We start from the raw sequence: 24988 nt of genomic DNA, 5'->3' as shown, positions 1-24988 counted from the left end.
ACTCCAGGAGTTCTTGTCAGTGGGCCGCTGCTGGGGTGTGGCCCAACCATGCCTACCCTTGACGCTGGCCATGTGCGTGCGTATGTGTTCCTTGTTGCTTAAAAGCACTCTTCGTCACTAATGCTTCACAGGTTTCAGGTCTGAGCCACTAACTTCAAGGAGGTTCTGGGGTGGGGCACTGTCCTCAAATTAAGACCTGGGCACCACTCATAACAGCCCCATCTAATTCTCATTTGCCACTCCAGGGCCGTGCAACCCCTCCGGGGGATTGGGAGGGGTGCGCCGTGCATGGCTACACTCTCTTCTTTCTCTCTCTCCCTCGCAGAAAACACCTGGGGGAAGGAATCCAGAGACGAGGCATCGTGACCCCAAGTGCCAGGGAAGGAATGTCACAGCCTCGCGTCTCTCCCACCCCCACCCCCCATGACCCACAAGCACCGATAGCTGTGATCGAGTGAAGCCTCTGGCAGCCAGAGCCGTGGCTTAAAGACGTGCGCTGTTACCATGGAACGACAGCCAGCCCCCTCCAGTGCCGCCCTTTGAGTCACAACACTGCCCAACAATGAAACCCTGTTCCCTGCTCCCAAGGGTGGGGGGAGCAAGGGAGAGGAGCCAACCCTGCATCTCGGAGAACGGAGGGGACTTTTGAACCTAGCGAGAAGGCTCTGGTCCTGTCTTTCTGGTTAAAAGAAAGAAAGACAAACAAAAAGTAGTAAAACATATATATTTTTTAAAGGAAACAATTCAACGAAGACAATTTGTGGTGTCTGTGTGTTGCCCCAACCACCCAAATGCTTCAGACCCCATTCAGGTTCCATGATCTGGGTTTTCCCTAGCAGTTAGGAAGAACCTGTTTTCCATTCTAGGTGGTGGATCTGATCACCCCATCTAAAAAAAAGACAAGGAAATGGAAGAGCTGGAAAAGGTGCAGAAAAAAAGGCAACCAACTTGATCAGGGGTCTGGAGCAATTCCCCTACAAGGAAAGGCTGAAATATTATGGACTTTTTAGTTTAGAATGAAAGTGACAGAGGTTTATAAAATTATCCATAGTGTGGAGAAAGAGGAGAGAGAGACATTTCTCCCTCTTTTCTAACCCTTGAACAGGTAATAAAAATCACAGTTGGAGGTGATCTTTGAAGTTTCAGAGGTAGTCTGCCTTATATGCACCAGTTGCTGGGGAACATGGGCGGGAGGGAGCTGTTGCACTCCTGTCCTGCTTGTGGGTTTCCTGTGGGCAGCTGGTTGGCCACTGTGTGAACAGGACGCTGGGCTAGATGGACCCTTGGTCTGATCCAGCAGAGCTATTCTGATGTTCTTATGACCTGATTCGCACAACTGCAGGGTGGTTAATAAGCCACCGTGTCTTAGTAACCATGGTGCAATCATGTGAACTGGCCCAGTTAATCAGCTTTTACTTTTTCAACTCTTTAGAATGGGGGGAAAATGTACAAAAGCTGGGGAAACCATCAAATGATTGATGGCTGGGGGAGAGGGGTCATGGCCTGAGGTTCCGCACCTCTGACTTAAAGGAACAAGTGTTTCCTCCACAGCGGCAAGTGAGACCACTGGCCATTTTTCTGTAGCACAGGGGATGGCAAGATTTCACCATCTGAAAGGCCAAGCTAGGCCCAGAGATGGTGTGGTGGTGGGGAGAGGTTGGCATATCCCTCCCCCCCACTTACAGTGTCTGACCCCCTGGAAGGGGTCAAGCCATACCCCTCCAAACACACACATACACCACTTCTGTGCACCTCTGGGACTGAAAACCAAAAATCTTTTGCAAAAACAATCTTAACAATTTTATTAGAATATTAAGAGCAGAAGAAGAACTTAAACAAACAAAAATAGGAATGAGATAGGCCCTGCCAGAACTCGACACCCAAGAGTGCGGACATTGCAGAGCATCCAGTAATGAGCTCTTCCCTAAACACTCTTAGTGATGGGGTAGAATCAACTTGATCCCCCCCACCCAACTTCTAAGCTGGTGCGAAAGAACTGCATTTCAGGCCAGTCAATTTCCGTCACGTAATGCTGGGCCAATAGATCACACATGCCCTTTTCCCTGCAGAGTTTTTTTTTTTTACAAGCGGTAGTGATGGGTATTTCCTGGGCCGACTTTTAGCCAGCTTCCAACTATGCAAGTAATTCTGGTCACCACAGCCTTTCCCCAAATCCAGTAGAGGAAAGATATATTCCAATGCAAGATGGTAATACACACACACAGTCTTCATTGATTCAAGGCAGAGGTCCCGGTGTACAGTACAACTGGGCCAAAGTCTTGCTCAGGGCGGGGCCCAGGTTTCTGCAGAGGAAGTAAGGAGAAAGAGAAGAAGAACAGGGGTTACAGAATGGCAGAAGGGAAGGACAGGCCCAACATCTCTTCTTCACACACACAACCTCCCAAAAAGTCACAACAGGCCAATTCTCAAGGCAACTGAGTTCAACATGGGTGCACCCTCGGGGGATGGATAAGACAGACTGGACCTTCCCTTCACGCTTTCTGTGGTCTCATCTCCCAAATTTATTTTGTTTGTTTCTCCGTTACATTTATGTCCTGCCTCCCTCCAAGGAGTCCAAGGCGGTGTACGTGATCCTCCCCCTCTCCATTTTATCCTCACAACCCTGTGAGGCAGGCTAGGCTGAGAGTCAGTGACAGGGCCAAAGTCAGCCAGGGAGCTTCATGGCTGAGTGGCGAGTAGAACCTGGATCTCCCAGGTCCCAGTCCAACACTCTAACCACTAAACCATGCTGGAAAAAAGGCAAGTAAGGGGAGACAGGTAGAGATGTACAGAATTATGTCTGGTGTGGAGAACGTGGATAGGGAGACATTTTTCTCCTTCTCTCATCATACAAGAACCCAGCTCCCATGAAGCTGATTGGTGAGAGATTCAGGGGAGATAAAAGGAAGGACGTCATCACACAGAGCGTAGTTAAACTATGGAACTCGCTGCCACAGGATGTCGTGATGGCCACCAATTTGGATGGCTTTAAAAGGGGATTGGACAAATTTCTGGAGGAGACAGCTATCAAGGGCTTCTAGTCCTCATGGCTACATGCTACTGCATCTCAGAGGCAGTCTGCCTATGTGCACCAGTTGCTGGGGATGATGAGCAGGAAGCACTCTTGCACTCAATGAAACCCAAGACAGAGAGGGTGCTGCTACTTTGGAATGAAGGCCAGAGGACATTCCCGGTGCCAGTTATGAACTGTGACACCTGGAATGTTTCTAGCCTGTGTACACCAGTTCCTGTGGAACATGGGCGGGAGGGTGCTGTTGCGCTCCTGCCCGCTTGTGGGTTTCCCGTGGGCAGCTGGTTGGCCACTGCGTGAACAAAATGCTGGACCAGATGGACCCTCGGTCTGACCCAGCAGGGCTCTTCTTATGCATGTTCTGACAGAAATTCCAAAGCAAAAGCCTCCACTAGGCCGTCGATGCCCCTCACCGCTGGACCCCCAATTTGTCGCCGGAGGCTCCGGAAGCCACGTCCTTTGTGGTTCAATGGGGCTTTTGCGCAAGATGCCATTGCGCATACAGCCACTGAGCTCCAAGCCCGGGGGGTGGGGTGGGGGAGGTGCAGCTCCATCACTCACCTCTGCAGCTTGCCACATTTGACGTTGCTCAGAAGCTGCTCCTGGCCCTGTGGAGTCGGGCAAGCGGCGTAGGCGGCGAGCAGGCTGAGAAAGGACAGAAATGCCGTGAAGGGTCCTGGTGACCATTGGTCCCACCGCCAGCCAACATGCAAACGGAAACTCACTCAGAGCGCTGGTAGCCTGAGACGGTGCCTTAGAGCTGGTCAGACTGTCCGTCCCTGTCACTCAGTATCATCTACTTTGACTAGCAGCAGCTCCCTAGCATCTCAGGCAGGGAAGGGTTTATCTCTGAGGAAGAGCCATAGCTCAGTGGCAGAGGCCCTGCTTTGCACACAGAAGGTCCCAGGTTCGATTCCCGGCATCTCCAGGTAGGGCTGGAAAAACTCCTGCCTGAAATCCTGGAGAGCCGCTGCTGCCAGTCAGTGTCGACAACACTGACCTAGATGGACCCATGGTTTACACTGAGTCAGTTTTCTATTTCCTTATTTAAACCAATGTTTTATTTAGAACCATGAGGACTAGAACCCTTATTTTTAGGGAAAGGGCCATAGCTCAATGGAAGAGTACCCTCTTTGCATGCAGATGGTCTAGGTCTGATCCCTGGCATCTCCAGGCAGAGCTAGGAAAACTCCTGCCTAAAATCCTGGAGAGGTGCTGCTGCCAGTCAGTGCTGACTATATGGGGGCTAGATGGACCAGTATATGGGCTGACTTGGTATGAAGCAGATTCCAGCATTCCTAAGACAGACAGCTACTCCCCATGGCCATTTTAAATATGCATCTGTTTTTAAGTGGGAGATTTGATCGCGGATCTCCTGCAGTTTCAGCCAGTCCAGCCCTCAAATGTCCCGTTTTCTAAACTAAAAATCCCAGGATTGGGCCCCATGCACCAGCTTGCTCTTTCTCCCCCTCTGTTGCCTCAAATAGCACCCAGCATCTACCACCTGGGGAGGCGACCATATGGGAGGCATGTCTCTATAAAGGAAGGTGCTGCATCTTTCTCTGATCATGTCAGATGTAGTTTTCTGCACCTTCAGTTAAGATGGGTGAACAATAAATAACCAACGAGGGCTGGGAGCTCTCTCTCTCTCTCTTCCTTGCAGAGGTTACATTTTTAATTTGGACAGACACGTAAGCGACATACGGCCCCTTCCCGACTGATTTATCCCTTTAATACCCCCCTGCCCCATAAGCTACGGCTCTCCACTTTCTTACCTGGCTGGTGTCTTGTATCTCTCCAATATGGCTGCCGCCTTCTCTCCACTGATGCCGCTGATCTGCAGGAGTTGCCGGGCAAAGACCTCCTTCACCGTCTGGGCCTGGGAGACAAAGGGGTGAGAGAGACAGCAAGGATTAAGAAGGGTGACTCTCCAGCCCTGAAATCCGCTTATTTTATTTATTTGTTACATTTATATCCCGCCCTTTCCTCCTACAAGTCCTCCTCCGGGTGCCTTCTCCGAGGGAGGCTCAGAAGGCAGCAACAAGGGAGAGGGCCTTCTTGGTGGTGGCCCCCCAATTAGAGAATGATCTCCTTGATGAGGCCAGCCTGGTGCCAACATTGTTATCTTTTGGGGGCCAGGTCAAGACCTTTCTCTTTTCTCAGGCATCTGGCAGCATACGATGAGTTTAATCAGGTCCTGGATTTGTCTTATGGTCCTAGTTGATTGCTTAAGGGTACAGTCCTATGCATGTTTAGATGGAAAAGAGTCCTGCAATTCCCAGCATAGCTGGCAGGGGCATGCTGGGGATTGCAGGACTCTTTTCTGTCTAAAAATGCATAGGATTGCGCCCTAAGGTTGTTTTAGATATACAGTATGTTGTCTGTGTATCTACTGTCTGTTTGTGTGTTTTTATGTAAATGGTTTTAAAACTTTGCATACTGTATTTTCAATGGTTTTTAATCTTCGTAAACCGCTCAGAGAACTTCGGCTATGGGGCGGCATAGAAATGTAATAAATAAAATAATTATAATTATCCTTATCTACCTCTCCATTTTATCCTCGCAACAACCCTGTGAGGTAGGTGAGGCTGAGAGAGGCGGTGACTGGCCCAAAGTCATGCAGTGAGTTTCACAGTCAAGTAGGGTCTCAAACCCGGGTCTCCCAGCCTAACACTCTAAACGCTACACCACGCCAGCTCTACATTTCTCTCCTGTCAGTTAAAAAATGGAGGAAGAATAGTGACTGAGCTCACGGGGAGTGCAAATGACAGAGAACAACACAGAACCTTGAGAAGTTTAAAGGGAGACATGATAGTGGTCTAAAAACATTTGAAGGGCTGTCAGGAGTAAGATGGAGCAAGCTTGTTCTCTGCTGCTCCAGAGGGCAGGGCTAGAACTGATGGGTGGAGATGGCAAGGAGGCTGATCTCAGCTGAACATTTGGAAAAGCTTCCTTAACTGTAAGTGCTGCTGGGCAGTGGAGAAAGATTGCGGTGGTGGTGGGGAGGGGGGGCTCTCCTTTGCTGAAGGCCTTTGAGCAGAGCTTGGACATTTCTCTCAGGGACATTGTAGATGCATCCTGAATTGCAGATCCTGCATTGAGCAGGGGGTTGGATGACACAACCTCCAATTGGCCGTTTCCAATTCTACATGTCCCACTCAGGGCTGGAGACAGAACTGAGTCACTACTAGATTTTATCATTCCGAAAAATTGGGTCGAGGACCCATTTTTGCTTTGCCCCAGTGGCGTATGCTGAAATCTATCTCGCTCCTAATGCTGTTCCATCTGTGTAACTCCTCCTGCAGTCCATCTTAGAAACTGCGATGAACTGCAGACTTTGGGGCAATAACAGGATAATTTTGGGTCAATAACAGAACACCCTGGTTCTCTTTCTCTCTCTCTCTTCCCCCTCCTTCGGAAGTTTGTTAAATATTCAGCCTGATAAAGGGTTCTGGAGCACTCAAAAGCTTGCTCACGACTTTGTGATGTTTTGGCCGGTCCGAATGAAAGACGTCACCCAAGGGTGGCTTTCACATAATCAGAAATAGTGCTTCTGCCGGCATTAAAAACAGGTGGAAAGTGTGTGGGGACAGAAGAACACATGAACACATTGGTTTTTGGTATTCATAGACCACCTTTTGATCCACACACACATACACAAATACCCCATTTAGGAACAGAGGAAGCTTCCCTTATATACCAGGTCGGACTGTTTGTCCATCTAGGCAGAGGAGGGTCTTTCCCCATCACCTGATCCTGGGACCCTTGGCATGCAAAACAGGTGTTCTACCAATGAGTTATGGCTCTTCCCGCATTTCCTCACTTAAGAAGGATTCCTTCTGTTGCATCAAAGCACCTTGTTCTTCACAGCTCCTTCGTTAAACTCAGCAAAGGTCAGAAGCCGGCAGGAGCCATGGCTGGGCTGCAGGGGGCGCTCACGCTCCAGCTCCTCCTTGGTACAGCTCACTAGCGTTTTGTCCTAAAGCGGGAAAATAAAATAAAAGAGAAACCGCTCCTTGCCCAGCAGCTACAAGGCTTAGAGCAGCCTCTGGATGTGTTGGACTACAATTTCCATTGCCCCCATTCCTGGGGGTGATACGAGTTCTAGTCCGTCACATCCCAGGTTGGTTAAGGCTGGATTAAAGCCTCGTCTTCCTCTTTCTAGATGTACAGCATCACCCCTCTTTCATTTCCTCCCCGCCCAGCAGCGTTCTCATACTATGACCTCATATCCTTATAACCCTTGCTAAGTTCTCAGTCATGAGGAGAAAAAGTAAAAATAAAACATGCAAGCTAGCAAAGGACTTCCTTCCATTCAAGCCAGGGAATGGAGAAGTCACCAGTTTAAAAAAAAAAAGAGAGAGAGAGAGAGAGATTGACACTCGTACGAAGTTTAACTGATTCACTGGATCTGCATGTGAGTTTTTTAAAAACGAAGGAAAAACGGCAGCCTTCTCTTTGAGACAGAGGGCAGACCCTCCCTGAAGAGGAACTCCTCCTACGAGTCTGTAAGCACCTGTATTAAAAATAATTGACCATTAAGAGCGGTTGGAGATCTCCTGCAGAACTAAGTACGTATTAAAATAGATGGGGAGGGCAATCCTATGGTCCCTAAACAGCGTCTGGGAGGGCTATTAGGATAAAATAAGATACTCCTTATTAGAATAGGATACTCCTGATTCCTGGATCCGAGGTCGGGGACCCAGGAGCCCGAGCTCCCTGCCCCCTCGCACCCAACGTGGAGATCCATGCCAACTGCCTCTCCACGGTCACAAAGGCAACCTCGGAGAAAAGGGCAAGGGGGCGGTTATGTGTGTGGGGAGGAGAGGGGCATTTTAGTTTTTTAGGTTGTAATCTGCCCAAAGTACATCAGTTATTGGGTGGATTAGAAATGTATTAAATAAAATAAATAGCTCGGCTGTTATCAGATCAATGGTCCATCTAGCCCAGGATCCTGTTTCCAATGTTAACCAGCCACAGGCCCCCGGGAGGCCCACAAGTAGGACATGAAGACATTCACCCTTCCCTACTGTCTGACACCCAGCATCTGATACTCATATGCTACCTCTGAACGTGGAAGTGTGACCTGGTGATCGTGGATGTGGATTTGGGGCACTGCTTGAGTTCCACCATCCATCATTTCAATTAAATTTTAATTTAAACACATAAGTCCTACAACTGGGGTGGACAACTGCATCCCTCAGCCTAATTTCAAAAGCCCTCCAGAAGTGATAAGTTCAGACTTCTGTCCCTTTTCCAGCAGCCTGTTGGGTAGGGAGGACCGAGGCGGCAGGGGGGGGGAGAGAGCGGGGGGGAGAGAGCGGGGGGGAGAGAGAGCGGGGGGGAGAGAGAGCGGGGGGGTGGCTGTGGCCACTTTTGGCTCTAGCTTCCCCCACTGTCAGCATGGGGCCCCCAACAGAAAAAACATTCCCTATGTAGGGTTGTAGCCCTACAGCTACAAGCATATTTTATTTTAGTTTAAAAATTTGGATCCTGCCATTCTTTTATAAAACTCAGAATTCCTCCCCCTCCCCAAAAATGCAGTAGCAAAATAGGCAAATTACCAGATGTGAACGCAATAATTGTAAATGTTTTAATATGTAAGACACAGATGTCAGTGACCTGAAAGGAAGAGTTGGGGGAAGGAAACATGGGGGATAATGGAGGCTTCCCGTTCTGTGTCTTGTAGCATCACCTGTATAATTGGGAAGGAGGGAGGGGGTTTATTTTATTGTTACCATCACAAAAAACTTTCCATAAATAACAATAAATAAATATACTCAAAATTGGCTTATGGACAAGAGTTTGAAATAAAGCTAACATAACCTCCAATTATAAAATTCACAAACCAGGGGGAAAAACAGAGCAGCAGAGAGACAGAAAAGTTCAACGTGCCACCATTCTGGGGCCAAGACGCCCATTCCCCACTTTGCTCTGAACTCACCCTGTACAATTTGATCAGGTGGCGTGTCATGAGGGTCAAGTAGGCAGCAGATTCACGAAGGTCATGGGTGCGTTTGACGAAGAAGCCGTCCACCACCTGGAGAAGATGATGGTTATGCGGCTGGTCCCCTCCGACTCTCCCTCTCCTTCCCCCCACCATGTGAGTGACCCCAAAGCTGGGGCAAAGGCAGGGGCCAGGTTAGCAACGGAGGCAGAATCCAGGGTCAGAGAGAGAGATTGAGCTCTGGGTCAGCTATGAAGACGGTATAGTGGAATTGCAGAAGACCACTGTATATTGAGGAGTCAGTGGTACATCAGTTCTCCTGCCCATGTCTAGACTGCCTGTTTGTTGAGCTGATTGGGTGGTGGTGGTAGCTATGCTAGTTCCCAGAGAATCACTTGTTGATGCTGTATCTTGGGTTTTTAGATAAAGCTGTAATCTTTCAGACACCAGGTGAAGACCTTTTAATTTTCCCAGCATTTTAGTGCTCTAGTCTTTTAACATTGCTGTTTTAAATCTGTGACTGTATTTTAAATCTCTGCATTGCTGTGAGGTTTTGTTCTGGTTGTATTTTCATACTGTAGTTTTAAGCTTTTATATTTTATACTCTTTTTATTCTGTACATTGTGGTTTGAATCACTGTGAACTGCCTAGAGAGCTTCGGCTTTGGGGCGGTACAGAAATGTAATAAATAAATAAAAACATTGGCAGAATGTGAAGACCAGCCGAGAGTGAAGATGGGAGCTATCTGCGTTGGGCTACCTGCCTGCTAATTGTTGAGGCTGGTTGTTTTGCAGTCTACAGGAATGCAGAATGTATGAAGTCCAGGGACCATGTTCAGAATGGGACGGATTAAGGGGTATATGATTCCCTGGGGCCCTCCAATTCAGAGCCTCTCTGTGGGCTGAGTCGTCAGGTACCAGGGGCCAGATCTTTGAAGCTGTTCATCACCGCTCTTATCTGCTTTGCTGTTCTTAAGATAAGAGTACGGGGTTCCTGGTGACTGAAGGAATGTAGAAAATTACGCCTGGTAATTTTCCTGGTGTGGATAACGTGGATACAGGAACCTTTTCCTCCCTCTCTCAAAATACTAGAACCCAAAGGGGTCATTCCATGAAGCTGATGGGTGGGAGATCCAGGACAGGTAAAAGGATTTCTTCACACAGTGCAGACTTAAACTATGGAATTCGCTACCACAAGATGTAGTGATGGCCACCACTTTGGATGGCTTTCAAAGGGGGTTTGACAAATTCCTGGAGGAGAAGGCTATCAAGGGCTACTAGTCTTGATGGCTACGTGCTACCTCCAGTACCAGAGGCAGTCTGCCTATGTACCCCAGTTGCTGGGGAACCTGGGCGGGAGGGTGCTGTTGCGCTTCTGCCCTGCTTGTGGGTGTCCCGTGGGCAGCTGGTTGGCCGCTGTGTGAACAGAACGCTGAACTAGATAGATCCTTGGTCTGATCCAGCAGGGCTCTTCTGACGTTCTGCGAATGCATTGTTTTATTTTTTCCTTGCTTTACTGGCCTGTGTTAGCTAAATAAACTCCTTTCTTTCACCCATCAGTGTGTCCGTTGCCTCTGAACATCCAAAAAGAACCACTGCCTCTCGACAAAGCGAGTGGCAGAACAGGGGATTGGCAGAGCTGGGGTGGAAGCATCCACAGGGAAGCCCTGCCGGGGTTGTGCAGTATATAAGCAGGCAAGGTGAAATGCTGACCTTCCTGGGGAGTCCATACCTGGGTATTGGTCATCGCTTGCTGCAGGGTCTTTTCAGGCAAGCTGAGGTGCTGTGCGGAGCCCACATCCTCCACCAGGTAGATGGGGTGGGAGATGCCACACTGCCGCAGGCGGAACTGGGTGTGTGATGGGTGGGGGAGAAAGCAGGTGGTTTACGTTTTATATTATATTTTATGGTTATCATAATTTGCTTTTGTTCCTAACGTAAGCTGCTTCGGAAAATGAGTTTAAACAATGGGATACAAACAAGAACTTAAATAGAATACTGAAACCAAGATCAAGGTGACCTCTGCGTCAGCTTCCAGGAATCTCAGCCCCTTCCTAACTCTAACAAGGCCTCCATTTGCTGTTCCCAGGCCTGTAGTACCTTCTGCTCGCGAAAGCGGCCATCAATAATACTGCTGCACAGGTCAGGCATCCTTTTTCGTTCCACCACGTAGTCTAACACCAGCTCCCAAGCTGCAGGTGGCCGCAGCTGCCCTGAAAAGGGTGGGGGAAAGACAGGAAGGAAGGAAGATGAGGGTAACTGTTGGAAGAATGTCAAGGATTTTATATCCTAGGACAGCCTTTCCCAACCTGGTGCCCTCCTGGGAACACTGCCCTCGAAAGCTGGCCTGCCCTCGGGCCTCCCATGCAAGAGGGTTGTTCGGGTGGCTGATGACGTGCACAAAGGACTCTGAACACCAAATGACGGAGGATATTTCAGTTTCAAGTGCTCCAAGTGCATGGCAGCCATTTGCTCAGCCATCCGTGCAACAGCCCTGCAAGGCAGGCCACTGTTTTTAACCTCGTGTGGGAGATGGGCGAGGCTTCCTAGGCTGAGGCGAGATTTGACCATGGGGGGCGGGGGGGAGGGAGCTCCCTGGCTCACCTTCTTCATCAGCTCACCTTCTTGGCCAGCCTTTCCCAACCTGGTGCCCTCCAGATGTGTGGAACTACAACTCCCACTATCCTCAGCCCGCGTGGCCAATGAATTCACATTAATTCTAATGGGATCAAACGCTAAAGCAGCCTTCCCCAACCTGGTGGTCTCCAGATGTGCAGGACTACAAAACCCAGCATGCCCCAGCCAGCAGGGCTGGCTGGGGCATGCTGGGCATTGTAGTCCCACACATCTGGAGGGCACCAGGTCGGAAAAGCTTACCCTAGGGTGCAACATCAAAGTAATAAATGAGGAGGGGGCAAGGGACAAGACACACTCAGAGCCCCCTCCTCCAATGCAGTTCAGCAGGCAATGCCCACCATAAACAGCAGTTCCCAGTTACCTATGTTCAGCTTCAACTAAAGTCAACTTTCTAGCCCTCACAGAGGTAAGCATTTTTTTTCTTTTCTTTTTAAGTGAGCGATGCCTACCGTAGCTTCAGAGAGAAAAAAGAAAGGGATGGAAGGAGCTTTACTGATCAAAGAGAAGGGCTCCTACAGCCTTCTCTGTCTCTTCCACATAACCCTTACCCCCATAAGAGAAGATGCGGGTTTGGGCGGGGAGTAAGAGGCCCCCGTGCGGCCATGAGGATGGGGGGGGGGGGGCTGGAGTGAGAACGGAGGAATTTCTCCTCCCCATCCCAAACAATTCTTGGTGTTCTTCTAAGTCATCTTGCACAGCGAAACCAGGAGGACAAAGGCAGGAAAGAGATCCCACCCCTTGCTAAAGGTACGGCCAAGAGGCACCAGCTCTCCAGCAACGCAGGTGGGTGCTGGATGAAGTTCAAAGGGAAGGCAAAATCCTGGTCCGGCCCTCCAACAGCTCCACCCCTGCCATAGTGCCCCCCCCACACACACACACACAACCCGACCACGCACACCTGCAACGGGAGGGACCCTCTCCTTGGCTACCCAGAGGAAGTCTCCGACGTGCAGCTTCCGGACGCTGAAGGGAACGTTGTTGCGTTGGAGCTCATTCAGCAAGTCCTGTTTCCGGGATGCGGGGCCACTGAAAGGGAAAGGGTGGGAGCAGCTATTTAGAGCTGGAACAGGCAGACTTCAGGCTTGGCAGCTGTACTTTGTTTTTGTTTTTATTGGGGATGTCTGCCCTTTCAAAATCTGGCCCTTTTGGGGCCCATCAGTTCCCCACTGCCCACCCAACTCAGCTTGCATTTGTGAGCCAAGCCACAGGCTTTCCCCGAAATCCGGGAACGGGGGGGGGGGGGTCCTCTCCTTCTCATCAATAGAAAGTTGCGCACATTGCAGGTGCAACTGGCATAATTTGCGCAAATTCCAGCCACATTTTGCACAAATTAAGCAATTTACAGCTGGAATTTGCACAGAACGCAAATTGCACCTGTAATTTGTGCAACTTTCTATTGGCAAGATAAACAGAAAAATGGAAAATCTGCGAGCTGGCCTGACAGGTGTCACATTCTCAGTTCCATCATCACAGCTGCCACTCACCCTGTGGTCTCAATGACATCTACACAGAGGATAACATCAAACTGCCCAGGGTGAAAGATAAACTGAGGCTGAAACAGCCCTGCCCTTGGCTCCCCACAGCTTGACCTGGAATAAAAAACAGAAGAATCCCATCAGATCCTATCTGGAGATTACACCAACGGCACCATTGTCTAGTAGGAAGTGGATTCCATAATCTTGCTAGCACAGGGAAGTCTCAGCACTTTCCTTCCCTTTGGTGTTTTGTTCTTAAGACATGCCGTGGCCAAGGTGTGCCAGGGAGCGGGGCTGGCATGTGTCTGGAATTTCTAGGGAACTGTGGGGTGAGGGCAACAGGTAGCTTACAGACAGAATTTAAAACAAAAAGCATAAGAACATAAGAAGCTGCCTTGTACTGAGTCAGACCCTGGGTCCACCTAGCCCAATATTTTCGACACTGACGGGCAGCAGTGGCTCGCCAGGGTTTCAGGCAAGATTTTTTCCTAGCCCCACCTGGAAAGGCCAGGGATCGAACCTGCAACCTTCTGCATGCCAAGCAGGCGCTCTTATTATTGAGCTATGGTCTTCCCTAAAAAGAAAGGTTCCAGTCCTCCTGATGCTAAATAAAGGGCTGATTTAAAAAAGAAAATAGAAAGCTGCCTTATACTGATTCAGACCATGGGTCCATCTGGCCCAGTATTGTCGACACTGACTGGCAGCAGCAGCTCTCCGGGGTTTCAGGCAGGAATTTTTCTGCCCTACCTGGAAACGCTGGGGATTGAACCCGGGACCTTCTGCAAGCAAAGCAGGTGCTCTTCCACTGAGCCACGGTTCCTCCCCTAGACACAGCTGTGAAAGGGCGTCACCTACACATTCACGGTCCCCCCAAGGCAGCTTCTCCACCTCTGCCTTCAACTGAAATCCCAGAGAAATGGCAGACAGCAGCTGAAGGCAGCCTTCGCCAACCGGGCATCCTCCAGGTGTGTTGGACAGCAGCTCCAATAATTCTCAGCCAAAGGCCATGCTGGCTGGGAATTATGGGATGTGGGTCCAACACATTTGGATGGCACCAGGTTGGGCAAGTCTGGTTTAGGGAATGGGGCGAGGGGAGTGGACTACTTACTCGGGCGAGGCACCCCTGTCCAACCTGTCCGAGCACGGCCCGCCTCCATCGTCCCCCTCCAAAAGCAGCAGGGCTTCTCCGGCTTCAGCTGCTGGTGAGTTGGCGTCCTTGTCCTTGTCCTTTGGCTCTTCCAAAGGTGTCAGCTCCTGAGCTAAGGCCAGCCCTGCCTCAGTCAGAGAATACCTGGTGGAGCAGAGCAGACAAGTCAACACCACCTCCACTTGGGCTCTGCTTGCCTCTCCATCCCCCTTCCATCCTGTTGCCACTTCTCTTACATCAGAGATGCAGAACCTTGGGCTTTGGGGGCCAAGCCCAGCTGTCCTGAGGTCCCGATCCGTCCCTCTGGGATTCCCTGAATAGCCACACCCCCTTCCACCTGATCTATTTGGAGGTTTCCCAGGTTTAGTGCACTTTTAATTCTAGGAATATAGGAAGCTGCCTTATACCGGCTCAGAACCTTGGCCCACCTAGCCCTGTATTGTTGACACTGACTGGGAGCAGGAGCTCTCCAGGGTTTCAAGCAGGACTTTTCCAACCGTACCTGGAGATGCCAGGGATTGAACCTGGACCTTCTGCATGCAAAGCAGGGGCGCTACCACTGAGCCATGGGATTTCAACCTTCTAAAAGGTCAAAATGCCTTCTAAGGCTTAATTACTGGCAGTGAGAGCTTAAGCTCCAATAGGCTGATATTTTTAGCCCCACCCCTTCTGCCTTTGGCCCCGCCCACCACTGGAACGCAGCCCCTGAAAGTTTCTCTGAAATAGAATTCGTCCCTCAGGCTGAAATTGGTTCTGCGCCCCTGTTCTAGGAGATAAATATATGCATACATACACAACTTCTAGGACTTGTTCACTTGGACCAAAGCTTGGATCAAATATGCGGATCATGCTAAAAGCTCGCACATCTTAACTCCAACACAAGTTAAATCCATGGGTTCTCCCTCTCCCCAAATCTCTGGGGCAGTATATTCACCTGGCTGGGATATTGGTCTTGAGGATTAGCTCCTTGCGAATCAGAGTGCTGACTGCAGACCAGGCAGTGTTCTTACTCCCAGGATCAGGCTGTAAGGGGAGGGAAAACCCCAGCAACAGTGAACGTGATAACCGAAGAGAGAGGGTGGCAAAATAAAGTGGGGTTGAGCCACATTTGGGAGGTAACAGGCAGACAGACAAAGCTGTTCCACAACCTGATGTTCGCTCTGGACCCTAAGGACAGACAAACAGCCTTGGAACTCACCAGAGAGAAAGATTTATCGCACAGCGGCTGAGCTGCTCTCTGCAACTCTGGCTTTGTCAGGTAACCCCTGGTGTGAGGATTCTGGGAAAGGAATCAAGAAGGCAGGACAAGTTTACGTTCCCTCCCAAGATTCCCTTCTCTTAGCCTCATCTCACCTTTGCTGCCCTCTGAGTCAGATTTCCACACACACACACCCAAAATTCCCCTCACAATTCCCCAGTTTTAGGGGCACGGGTGCTACATCTTCCTGTGGTCTCCCCACACACTCCTTCTTCAAGGGCTCCAGGGCCACAACTGCCCCCCATCCTACCTGCAAATGCCCTCCTTTGGAGCCCACTGGGTTTTGCACCAACCAGTTCTTACCCTACTGTCCCGGTAGAGAGCCAACAACACAGCATAGGCGGCAGAACGCTGAGCCGGGACGTGTCCCCTGGCACGCTGGCGTGACCCAGGCTGCTTTTTCTAGAAGGAGACAGAAGGATGAGCTGTGCCTGCTTCAGAGACTCTGCCAGTAGAGTTTTCTCCCCCATGCACCTCTCTCCATCATGGGCAGACATGCTTGAGCGTCTGCAGAGGGCCCACACCCCACTGACAAGAGACCCCTGGACTCACTCCTCCTCTTCGCCACTGCAACCTGCTGGCTTGCCTGCCTCTCACTCTAAGAACCTCAGAAGAGCCCTGCTGGACCAGACCCAGGGTCCATCTAGCCTTGAGAAGAGAAGACTGAGGGGAGACAGGATAGCGCTCTTCACCGACTTGGAAGGCTGTCACAGAGAGGAAGGCCGGGGTCTCTTCTCGATCCTCCCAGAGTGCAGGACACGGAACAATGGGCTCAAGTGACAGGAAGCCAGAGTCCGGCTGAACATCAGGAGAAACTTCCCGACTGTTAGAGCGATACGACAATGGAACCGATTACCTGGGGTGGTGGTGGGCTCTCCCACACTGGGGCATTCAAGACGAGGCTGGACAGCCACTTGTCAGGGATGCTTTGACTTGGATTCCTGCAGGGGGTTGGACTTGATGGTCTTGTAGGCCCCTTCCAACCCTACGATTCTAGGAGTCTAGTCCAGCATTCTGTTCACACAGTGGCCAACCAGCTGCCCACGGGAAACCCACAAGCAGGACAGTAGTGCAACAGCACCCTCCCACCCAGGTTCCCCAGCAACTGGTGTACAGAGGCAGACTGCCTCTGATACTGGAAGTAGCATACAGCCATGAGGACTAGTAGCCATCGATAACCTTCTCCTCCAGGAATTTGCCCAGCCCCCTTTGAAAGCCATCCAAAGTGGTGGCCATCACTGCATCCTGTGGAAGCGAATGGCATAGAATGGCATAACTCTGCGCTGGGTGAAGACGCCCTTCCTTTGATCCGCCCTGAATCTCCCACCAACCAGCTTTATGGGAGGACCAGACAATGGCGGTCGTGAGAAGGAGCAGCACGTGCCCTGGCTGTCTTACTCTCTGCCTGTCAAGCAAGCAAATGGAAGGGAAGAGGAGGAGGAGCGGCTGGTGATATGGTGGTGAGAAGGTGGACTCGCTGGGCATCTCTACGCCAGCCTAAAATCCTGCATTTAAAACGGGGCTTTCTGCTTCCGTTTTACATGCAGGATCACGACGACCCCCCTTTTCACGTGCTTCCTTTCCCCCCATCCCTTCCCCCTCCTTCTCCCCCGTATCTGAGTCTTCCATTATCACTGATCTCGCTCCTCTTCTGGCTGCTTTTACTCTTTTAAAATGTCTAGGGGCAGCCCTGACCTACTGCCTTTTAAAGCCGCTTATAACAAGGTCAGGATAGGATCATGCATCATGCTACTCTTGTTCTTGCTGTTGCTATTATTATCATTTATTCAATTTATGTCCCGCCTATATACAAAATACTCCAAGCGGCATACAAAAGCAAAAAACAAATGAAACAAGGAAATCAACAATAAAAACAATACAGTATAAACACAGGATGTCACAATCAGCAAACAGGAACGAGAATGCTAAAAAGGGAAGGCCTGCCGGAATAATATTTTATTTATTTACAATATTTATATACCGCTCCACATCGAAGATCTCGGAGCGCTGAACAGAAATAGAATGGAATAAAAGAGTCTTTAATTCCAGCTTTAAAACGTTCAAGGAGGGGAGCACGAACATTTCAACTGGTAGGCCAGTTGGTGAGTGCCAACAGAAATGGAGCCGAAAAGGGTCACTGAGAAACAAGAGGGATGCAGCAGCACGCTCAGAGGAACTCCAAGCTTTGCAGGAGTACAAACAGTCCTTAAAAAGAAAGAAACCAAGGGCCAACATCCTTTCCCCCAGACACACACACACACACACACACACGCACACACACACACACACACGGTGTGCTCGGTCGCCACGAAATGTTAAGTGTGCTCAGTCGCCACGAAATGTTGAACATCAATTGGAAAAGAAAGAAAGAAAGAAAGAAAGAAAGAAAGAAAGAAAGAAAGAAAGAAAGAGAGAGGATGGGGACAGAATGGAGTATGCTGAAGGAGAACATGTCACCCTGCCCAGAAATGAGGACACATTTCATTCATTCATTTGTTTTATTTTTATTTCACGCCTTTTTTCCTCCTTCAGGAACCCAAGGCGGCTTACATGATCCCCCTCCTCTCCATTTTATCCTCACAACAACAACCCTGTGAGGTGGGTCGAGCTGAGAGTCTGTGACTGGCCCAAAGTCACCCAGGGAGCTTCCATGGCCGAGGGGGGACTAGAACCCAGATCTCCAGGCTCCCACTCCAACACTCTCACCACTACGCCACGCTGAACTAGGCCATCTTGTCTTAGCTCTACAGCTGCACCTGACCAACGCTGCAAAGAGTCCTCGGCCGCGTCTCTCTGAGATGTGGTGCAGCATTTTGTGGCAATAAAGCATGTTGGCAATGGCCTTGCAAAGAGCAACAAAGGCAGTTAAAAAACAACAATTGCACCAAATGTTTAAAATGCAGGATGCAAGCTTTCAAATTACACAGGATTCTGTATCAGGCCAACTTTTAAGAAGAGGGGGAAACATTTTTAATTTAACCGTGGGGAGGATTTTAATTCACCGAGCTGTAGTCAATTAACTGTGCAACGATCAACTGACGTTTGCTAACCCATTCTGATTAGTAAGAATGCCAAAACATGCATTGACTCCTCACCTTTAAGCGCTGCCCTTGACACTTGTCTGGCTCTGTGGGGCACACAGCAGGCTGTAGCACTGGGATATCACCAACAGATAGGACTTCGCAGCTGGGGAGGTCACCATCTTCTTGCCCCCTCCAAGAGGAAGCTGGGGCCTGCAGACCTGGAATTCATGGTATGAACTCTCCAAATCAGCAGCTGGCAACCTTTTAAGACCGTGGGCACATTTGCCAATGTGAGTAACTGTCCTGGGCACCATAAAAAATGGCTGCCACCAGAGGCATGGCAAAGGACAAGGAACCTGCCGTAAAGACCGAGAACAAGGCAGAGGTGGGGGTCTGAGCTCTCCCCAAAAGACTACGCAACGCTTTTGAACCCACAGTGGTCAGCGCCAACAGAAATTTATTTCACAGTAACGCCAGCGGCCGGTAAGAAAATGTGTTAATTTTTTTTTAAAGGCTGGAGGGATAGGGCACCTCGGTGGAAGCCCAGAAAGGTGTCCACGGTGCATTGGTACCCACAGGCACCATGTGGCATAGCTCTGCTCTAGATCAAGCTATACAGGAAAGATTGTGGAAGATGCACACGAAGCAAATCCCACCATCTAAACCGATCAAGGAAGGGTGCACACGTGGTTCTGCTTTGCGCAAACTTCTCTCTCTCTTTTTCCCTACAAGAGAGGAAGAGGGCCAAAAGAGCTGGCCATAGCACTAAAGACTCTGCACCCGGACAGCAAAGTCATCCATCCTTTGCCTTCTGAGATGATACCAGTTTTCAAGTTTGAAATTTCTCAGCCATAAGGGCTAAAAACATGTGATGAGAGTCCCAAACTAAACAATGCTCGTTTCATCCTGTGTCTGCCTTGTTCATATCTGTACAAAACAGTCGGGGCAAGGATACCTTAAGACAGGGGTGTGGAACTGCACCAAGTCCCAATCTGGCCCTCGGGGTTCCCCAGATGACCCCACCCCCTTCCCTTGCCTCCACCCCTTTTCTCCCAACCACCAATGGTTTGGCGGTTTCCCAGATTTTGTGCAGGTTTTCCCCCCACTGTAAAAGGTTGAAATGTCTCTCCTAAGGCTTTGCTCCTGGTAGTAAGAACATTAAGCTAAAATATGTTGGGGGGGGTTGGCCCCACCTCTTTTGCCCACCCCTGGAATGCGGCCCCCAAGAGCTTCTCTGAAATGGAATTTGGCTGAAAGAAGTTCTGCATTCCTGCACCGGCTTCCGGTCCATCTCCGATCCCAATTCAAAGTATTACTGTTGACCTTTAAAGCTCTAAACGACTTCAGACCAAAGTATCTAAAAGCACATCCCCCCTGCATGTACCCACTCCGTTCCCTAGGTCATCTTCAGAGGCCTTCCTCTGGGTGCCCCCGCCAGAGGAAGGTGGCTACAACAGACAGGGCCTTCTCAGTGGTAGCATCCCACTACAGAATAAACTCCCCCCCCCCCGAAGTTCACCTGGCACCTACTTTATCTTTTCAGCGCCAGGCAAAGACCTTTCTTTTCTCCCAGGCATTTTAGAGAACTACTAGGTTATTATGGCTGTTTTATTGATTCCAGTGCTGTTTCTTGTTTTGTATTATACTGTACTTTAATCTTTTAAATATTTGTATTGTATTTTATATTTTTAACTGTTATATATGCCATTTTTGTTTTTTTTACTGTTTGTAATCTGCCCAGAGAACATTAGTTATTGGGTGGATTAGAAACGTACTAAATAAATAGACAAATAAATTAAGGACTACCTGATTCCCATAGGAATCTACCCCCCAGACAGCCCAATATGCCCCTTTTGATATTAATATGAGACAATACTTGATACATGAATGGAGTAGACGTCACGTCTCATTTGACCCCTGAGAAGCTGAAGTCTGTGCCCCATGCCAAATTGAGAAGTCGTAGAATATTCACAACTCGGCCTATAGATCCTGCTTTATATGATTTCTTATGTATACCAGGCTCAGGATGAACCTTCAATGGGCTCCCTCCACACTCACCGGTCAAGGCTGTGCCGTCCTGGGCGCTGCGGTGTTTCTCCAGCTGGTCATCTAGCTGGCGGCAGATCTGCTCCCCGAAGTACTGAAGGATGCGGGCCTCACGCCCACTGCACAAGGGGAGCGGATATTTGCGGAGGGAACTCAGTGCCTGGGCATGAGGAAGAGGATGAGACATAAGACAGGCAAGACAGAGATGCTCATCGTGAAGGGTCCTAATTCAGGTATTGAGGTATGTCAATCAGTCCTGGATGGGGCTGCATTCCCCCGAAGGAGCACGTTCGTAGCTTGCGGGGAGGGCTTCTTGACCCAACCCTGCTCCTGGCACCCCAGGTGGAGGCAACGGTAAGAAGTGCCTGTTATCAACTTCAGCTGATACACCAGCTACACCCATTCCTGGAACATGTGGACCTGGTAATGGTGGAGCACACGCTGGTCACCTCTACGCTTGATTTCTGTCATGCACTGTACTTGGGGCTGCCTGTATATTTGGTTCGGAAACTTCAACTGGTACAAAACATGGCAGCCAGGCTGGTCTCTGGGCCATCCCATGGACACCATATTACACTGGTTTTAAAATCTTTACACTGGCTGCCAATTTGTTTCCGAACAAAATATAAAGTGCTGGCTCTTGCCTTTAAAGCCTTACATGGTCTAGGTCCAAGGTACCTTAGGGAGCGCCTTCTTCCCTATGTCCGGTCCACCATCCAAGGTCCTCTGAGGGCTCTCTGCTGGAGCTGCCTAATGTGAGATTGGCAGCCACCACAAGAGGACCTTTTCCTTGGCGCCCCTCGGTTGTTGAATGACCTACCGGTTGAAATGCACCTGCTGACCTCCTTGAAGGTTTTTAAGCCGGCATTAAAGATGCTGTCATTCCGGCAGGCCTTCCCTTTTGAGACCTCTTGTTTCTTTGCTGACTCTTGTATACTGTTTTTAAGCTGTGTTGTTTTAAAAAATTGGATTTTTAAAATATTGTTTTTAGTTCAAAGTTGTTTTTAGTTATATGTTGTTTGTATATATTGTCCGTATGCTTTTACGTAAATGGCTTTTAAACTTTGTATATTGTATTTTAATGTTTTAACTTTTGTAAACAGCCCAGACAGCTTCAGCTATGGGGCGGTATAGAAAAATAAATAATAATAATAATAAATAATACGACAAGCTGTGGGAGAGTGGCAGGGATCTTGTCTCACCCAAGAGGTTCATATATCCATTTGATCCCCATTCCAGGTCTTGTGCAATTGTTACAATCTCTCTGCTAGGTCTGCTGCACACCAGAAATCAGTTTTGCCTATGGCAGGGGTGGGCAACTTGCAGCCCACCAGATATTTTGGCCTATAACTCCCACCGGCATTAACATGCATAGCTGATAGTGAGGGATCACGGGAGTCATAGACCAAAACAATTACAGGGCCACAAGGTGCTCACCTCTGACCTATGGCCACCCCTGCGTCTCGTAGGCCAGAAAAGCAGACTTATGGGAAAACAACAGAGATGGGTTTAGTGAGTGATGGGGGGGGGGGAGACACACAGAGATAATGTGCACATTAAAATGTGTGCTGTGGAGGGGGACAATATCCAAGCCAGTGGCTTGTGTTTAAAGAAGGCGTGGCTTGTCGGAGGGGGGTGTCAACCCCCCTAAAAGGAGCAGGCAATCCTGACAAAAGGGATCTGTAATGGGCGGGAGGGTGCTGTTGCACTCGTGTCCTGCTTGTGGGTTTCCCGTGGCAGCTGGTTGGCCTCCGTGTGAACAGAATGCTGGACTAGATGGACCCTTGGTCTGATCCCGCAGGGCTCTTCTGAGGTTCTTATGATCTGAGGGCAGATTCTGAACCCTGCCCAGGTGGCTGTCCATGGGGAGAAGGAGCAAAGCCTAGAAGGGGCCGTGGCTAAATCACAGAAGGGGTGTTTGGCTCATCATGGAAGCGCCCAGCGCACTGAAGTACACATGGCATCATTCCCTGAAGAACACAGAGCATCCAGGGGCGTGGAGCAGACCCTGAAGAGGCGTGGCTTAACCAGGGTCTATCAGCCTTCCCCGTCCTGGTGCCTTCCAGCTGTTTTGGACTAGAACCCCCAGCATTCCTGAACATTGGTCATACTGGCTGGGGCTGATGGGAGTTGAAGTCCAAAACATCTGGAGGGCACCAGATTTGGGGAGGCTTGGTCCGGGTTCTCCATCAAGGTGGGGAGAACCACGAAGAAGAGTGGCCGATGTAGACAGAGGGTGGTGCCTGGCCAAAATTATCACAGGGTCAGTCTTAATCAAAAGGGACATAGCTCCGAAGTCAACCCGATGAAGAGGAGGAAAAGCCTTTTGAAAAGAAAGCACCTCTTTTGTACAGCGCCTAGCACTTTTAAGGCCTTTATTACTGCTAAGTCATTGTCTGCAATATCAAAAAAATGGTTATGTATTTTAGTAATCCATTCTGCATTATTAATACTCAGCAATTATTGACCTTAATAATTAGTGCTTATTAATAACAATTGCTTAATGAGTGGTGGATAAATATTAATAAATATTTAATAGCATATTCAATATGAATATGTTGCATTCATTATACATTGTTAATAATCCAAAATTATCGCTTTAAATAATTAGGTTACTGTTATTATTAATTAACAAATATTAATAGTAGTAATGATTGATACACTGCCATTAATAATTAATAATTGCTTAATAAGCAGTGCATAAATATGAAATTATTTCAATAACTGCTTTCAAAAGTTAGGTTACTGTTGTTATTAATTAACAACTGCTAACATTAATGGTATTAATTATAGATACATTGCCATTAATAAGCAGTGACTATTAATAACAATCGCGTAATGATTGGTGCACAAATATGAATACGTTGCTTTCATTATACGTTGTTAATAATGTGAAATAACTTTCATTAATGAAGTAATAGCTTTCATTAATGAGGTGACTGTGACTGTGACTAATTAACGACTATTAACATTAACAGCGTTAATTGCTGGCACATTATAGCAATACACAATAATAATATATGTTTAAAGGGCTAAATTCTGGGGTGAAAGGATGGGGTGGGCGGAGCTTGGGCGGAGTGGGCGTGGCCTGTCCCGGGGCGTGGCCTCGGCGTGGGGCGTGGCTTACCCTGTCATAAGCGCGTTGGCTCCTGACGCGTCCCCGCTCGGCGGCCTGGTCGCGCCACTCCTGGAGCCAGCGCGTAAATAAGGGGTTCGGACACCCCTGGCGAGGCCCCGGCATCTTCCGAAGGCGCCGGGACTATTTTCCCGCCTCCCGCCCCTCTTGCTCTTTATCCCGGAACTCGTCGTGCTCCCTTACCATAGAGCCGCCGGAAGGGCAGGAGGGTAGAGCGTCCGCGACGGAAGGGCTCGCGCACGCGCGCTTCGCCCTTGATGGCATGCGGGTGAACCACAGAGGTAGGGCGGAAAAATGGCAGACGCGCATCACGCCGGACTCTGCGGGTCCAATATCTTCATTTATTTATTCATTCCTCCCCAGGGCTGGAAGTGAGATCTGCTGCCTATGGAAATCAGTGGAGAAATCTTAAGATTTTACTGTGGTTGGGGAGCAGCGTGTCTACCGCCTTCCCGAGGCGGGGGAATTGGAGTTTTTGAGCATTTACAGTGCAATCTTCTGCATGCCTACTCGGAAGTAAGCCCCACTGAGTTCAATGAGACTTGCTCTCAGATGAGTGTATAGGACTGCAGCCTGAAAACACAACCGATTTGCCTGCAAGTCAATGGACCAAGAGGCTGAGCTGCAGGCACCTAAGCGCTGGGTCTGTTTTCAGGGGAAAGTCCAAGGGGCAAGGTTAATAGAACTAACCTCTGAGTGTTGCTTTATGGGCGATGCTCCGCTGGGAAGGAATCTAAACCAGCCTCATCTCAGTCTCCAGCCTGAAATATAACTAATTGCAGGGATGTCGTAAGCTACACTCCACTCAGGCCCCCAAACTGCAATATTAATATAGAAGTGGACAACACTGCAGGATTGTTGCAAGCTACCTTTTCAGCCCCTACCAACCTGCAAAAGGGAAAAGGGGATAAGAAGGAGAATCCGAAGAGCCCTGCTGGATCAGACCGAGGGTCCATCTAGTCCAGCATTCTGTTCACACAGTGGCCAACCAGCTGCCCACAGGAATCCAGAAGCAGGACAGGAGTGCAACAGCACCCTCCAGCCCTTGTTCCCCAGCAACTGGTGCACACAGGCTCACTGCCTCTGGTGCTGGAGGTGGCACACAGCTATCAGGGCTAGTAGCCATTGCTAGCCTTCTCCATGAATTTGTCTAGAGCAATATGACAATGGAACCAATAACCTAGGGAGGTAGTGGGCTCTCCAACGGAAGACATCATCTGGACACCCACCCGCCCCATAAAATTCCATGTTTGAGGCAGCGCAATTGCACAGTAAAAGCTTTGCCTGGA

General features: G+C 49.3%; 2 protein-coding genes across 8 annotated transcripts in view; one reads left to right on the top strand and one right to left on the bottom strand.

Annotated features, from left to right (window-relative positions):
- The window catches only part of EFEMP2 (EGF-like fibulin extracellular matrix protein 2), a 26829-nt gene extending 24996 nt beyond the window's left edge, over nt 1-1833 (top strand). The window contains exon 12 of the mRNA XM_084824362.1: nt 326-1833. The gene's annotated coding sequence lies outside the window, so the exon portion shown is untranslated. The remainder of the gene's footprint in view (nt 1-325) is intronic.
- MUS81 (MUS81 structure-specific endonuclease subunit) lies at nt 706-24988 on the bottom strand. Of its 7 annotated transcripts, none has more exons than XM_084824353.1 (16): nt 23883-24988; nt 20576-20723; nt 18590-18735; nt 15798-15896; nt 15435-15515; nt 15171-15259; nt 14198-14380; nt 13099-13203; nt 12513-12640; nt 11078-11190; nt 10710-10826; nt 8976-9071; nt 6888-7010; nt 4807-4910; nt 3593-3676; nt 706-2303 (listed from the first exon to the last, which is right to left on the bottom strand). In XM_084824353.1, exons 1-16 carry the CDS (start codon nt 24006-24008, stop codon nt 2237-2239), a joined length of 1809 nt encoding a protein of 602 aa, XP_084680479.1. In that variant the 5' UTR covers nt 24009-24988; the 3' UTR covers nt 706-2236. The 7 variants fall into 7 exon arrangements, with proteins under 7 accessions (XP_084680479.1, XP_084680482.1, XP_084680484.1 ...); XM_084824356.1 differs by having other exon boundaries at nt 23691-23885; XM_084824358.1 differs by lacking the exon at nt 10710-10826 and having other exon boundaries at nt 23691-23885.

This window comes from Heloderma suspectum, chromosome 17 (genome assembly GCF_057233095.1).
Source record: "Heloderma suspectum isolate Gila_16-S chromosome 17, 16-S_ref, whole genome shotgun sequence".
In the NCBI taxonomy this organism is placed as follows: domain Eukaryota; kingdom Metazoa; phylum Chordata; class Lepidosauria; order Squamata; family Helodermatidae; genus Heloderma; species Heloderma suspectum.
This window is presented reverse-complemented; position numbering and strand designations above follow the sequence as displayed.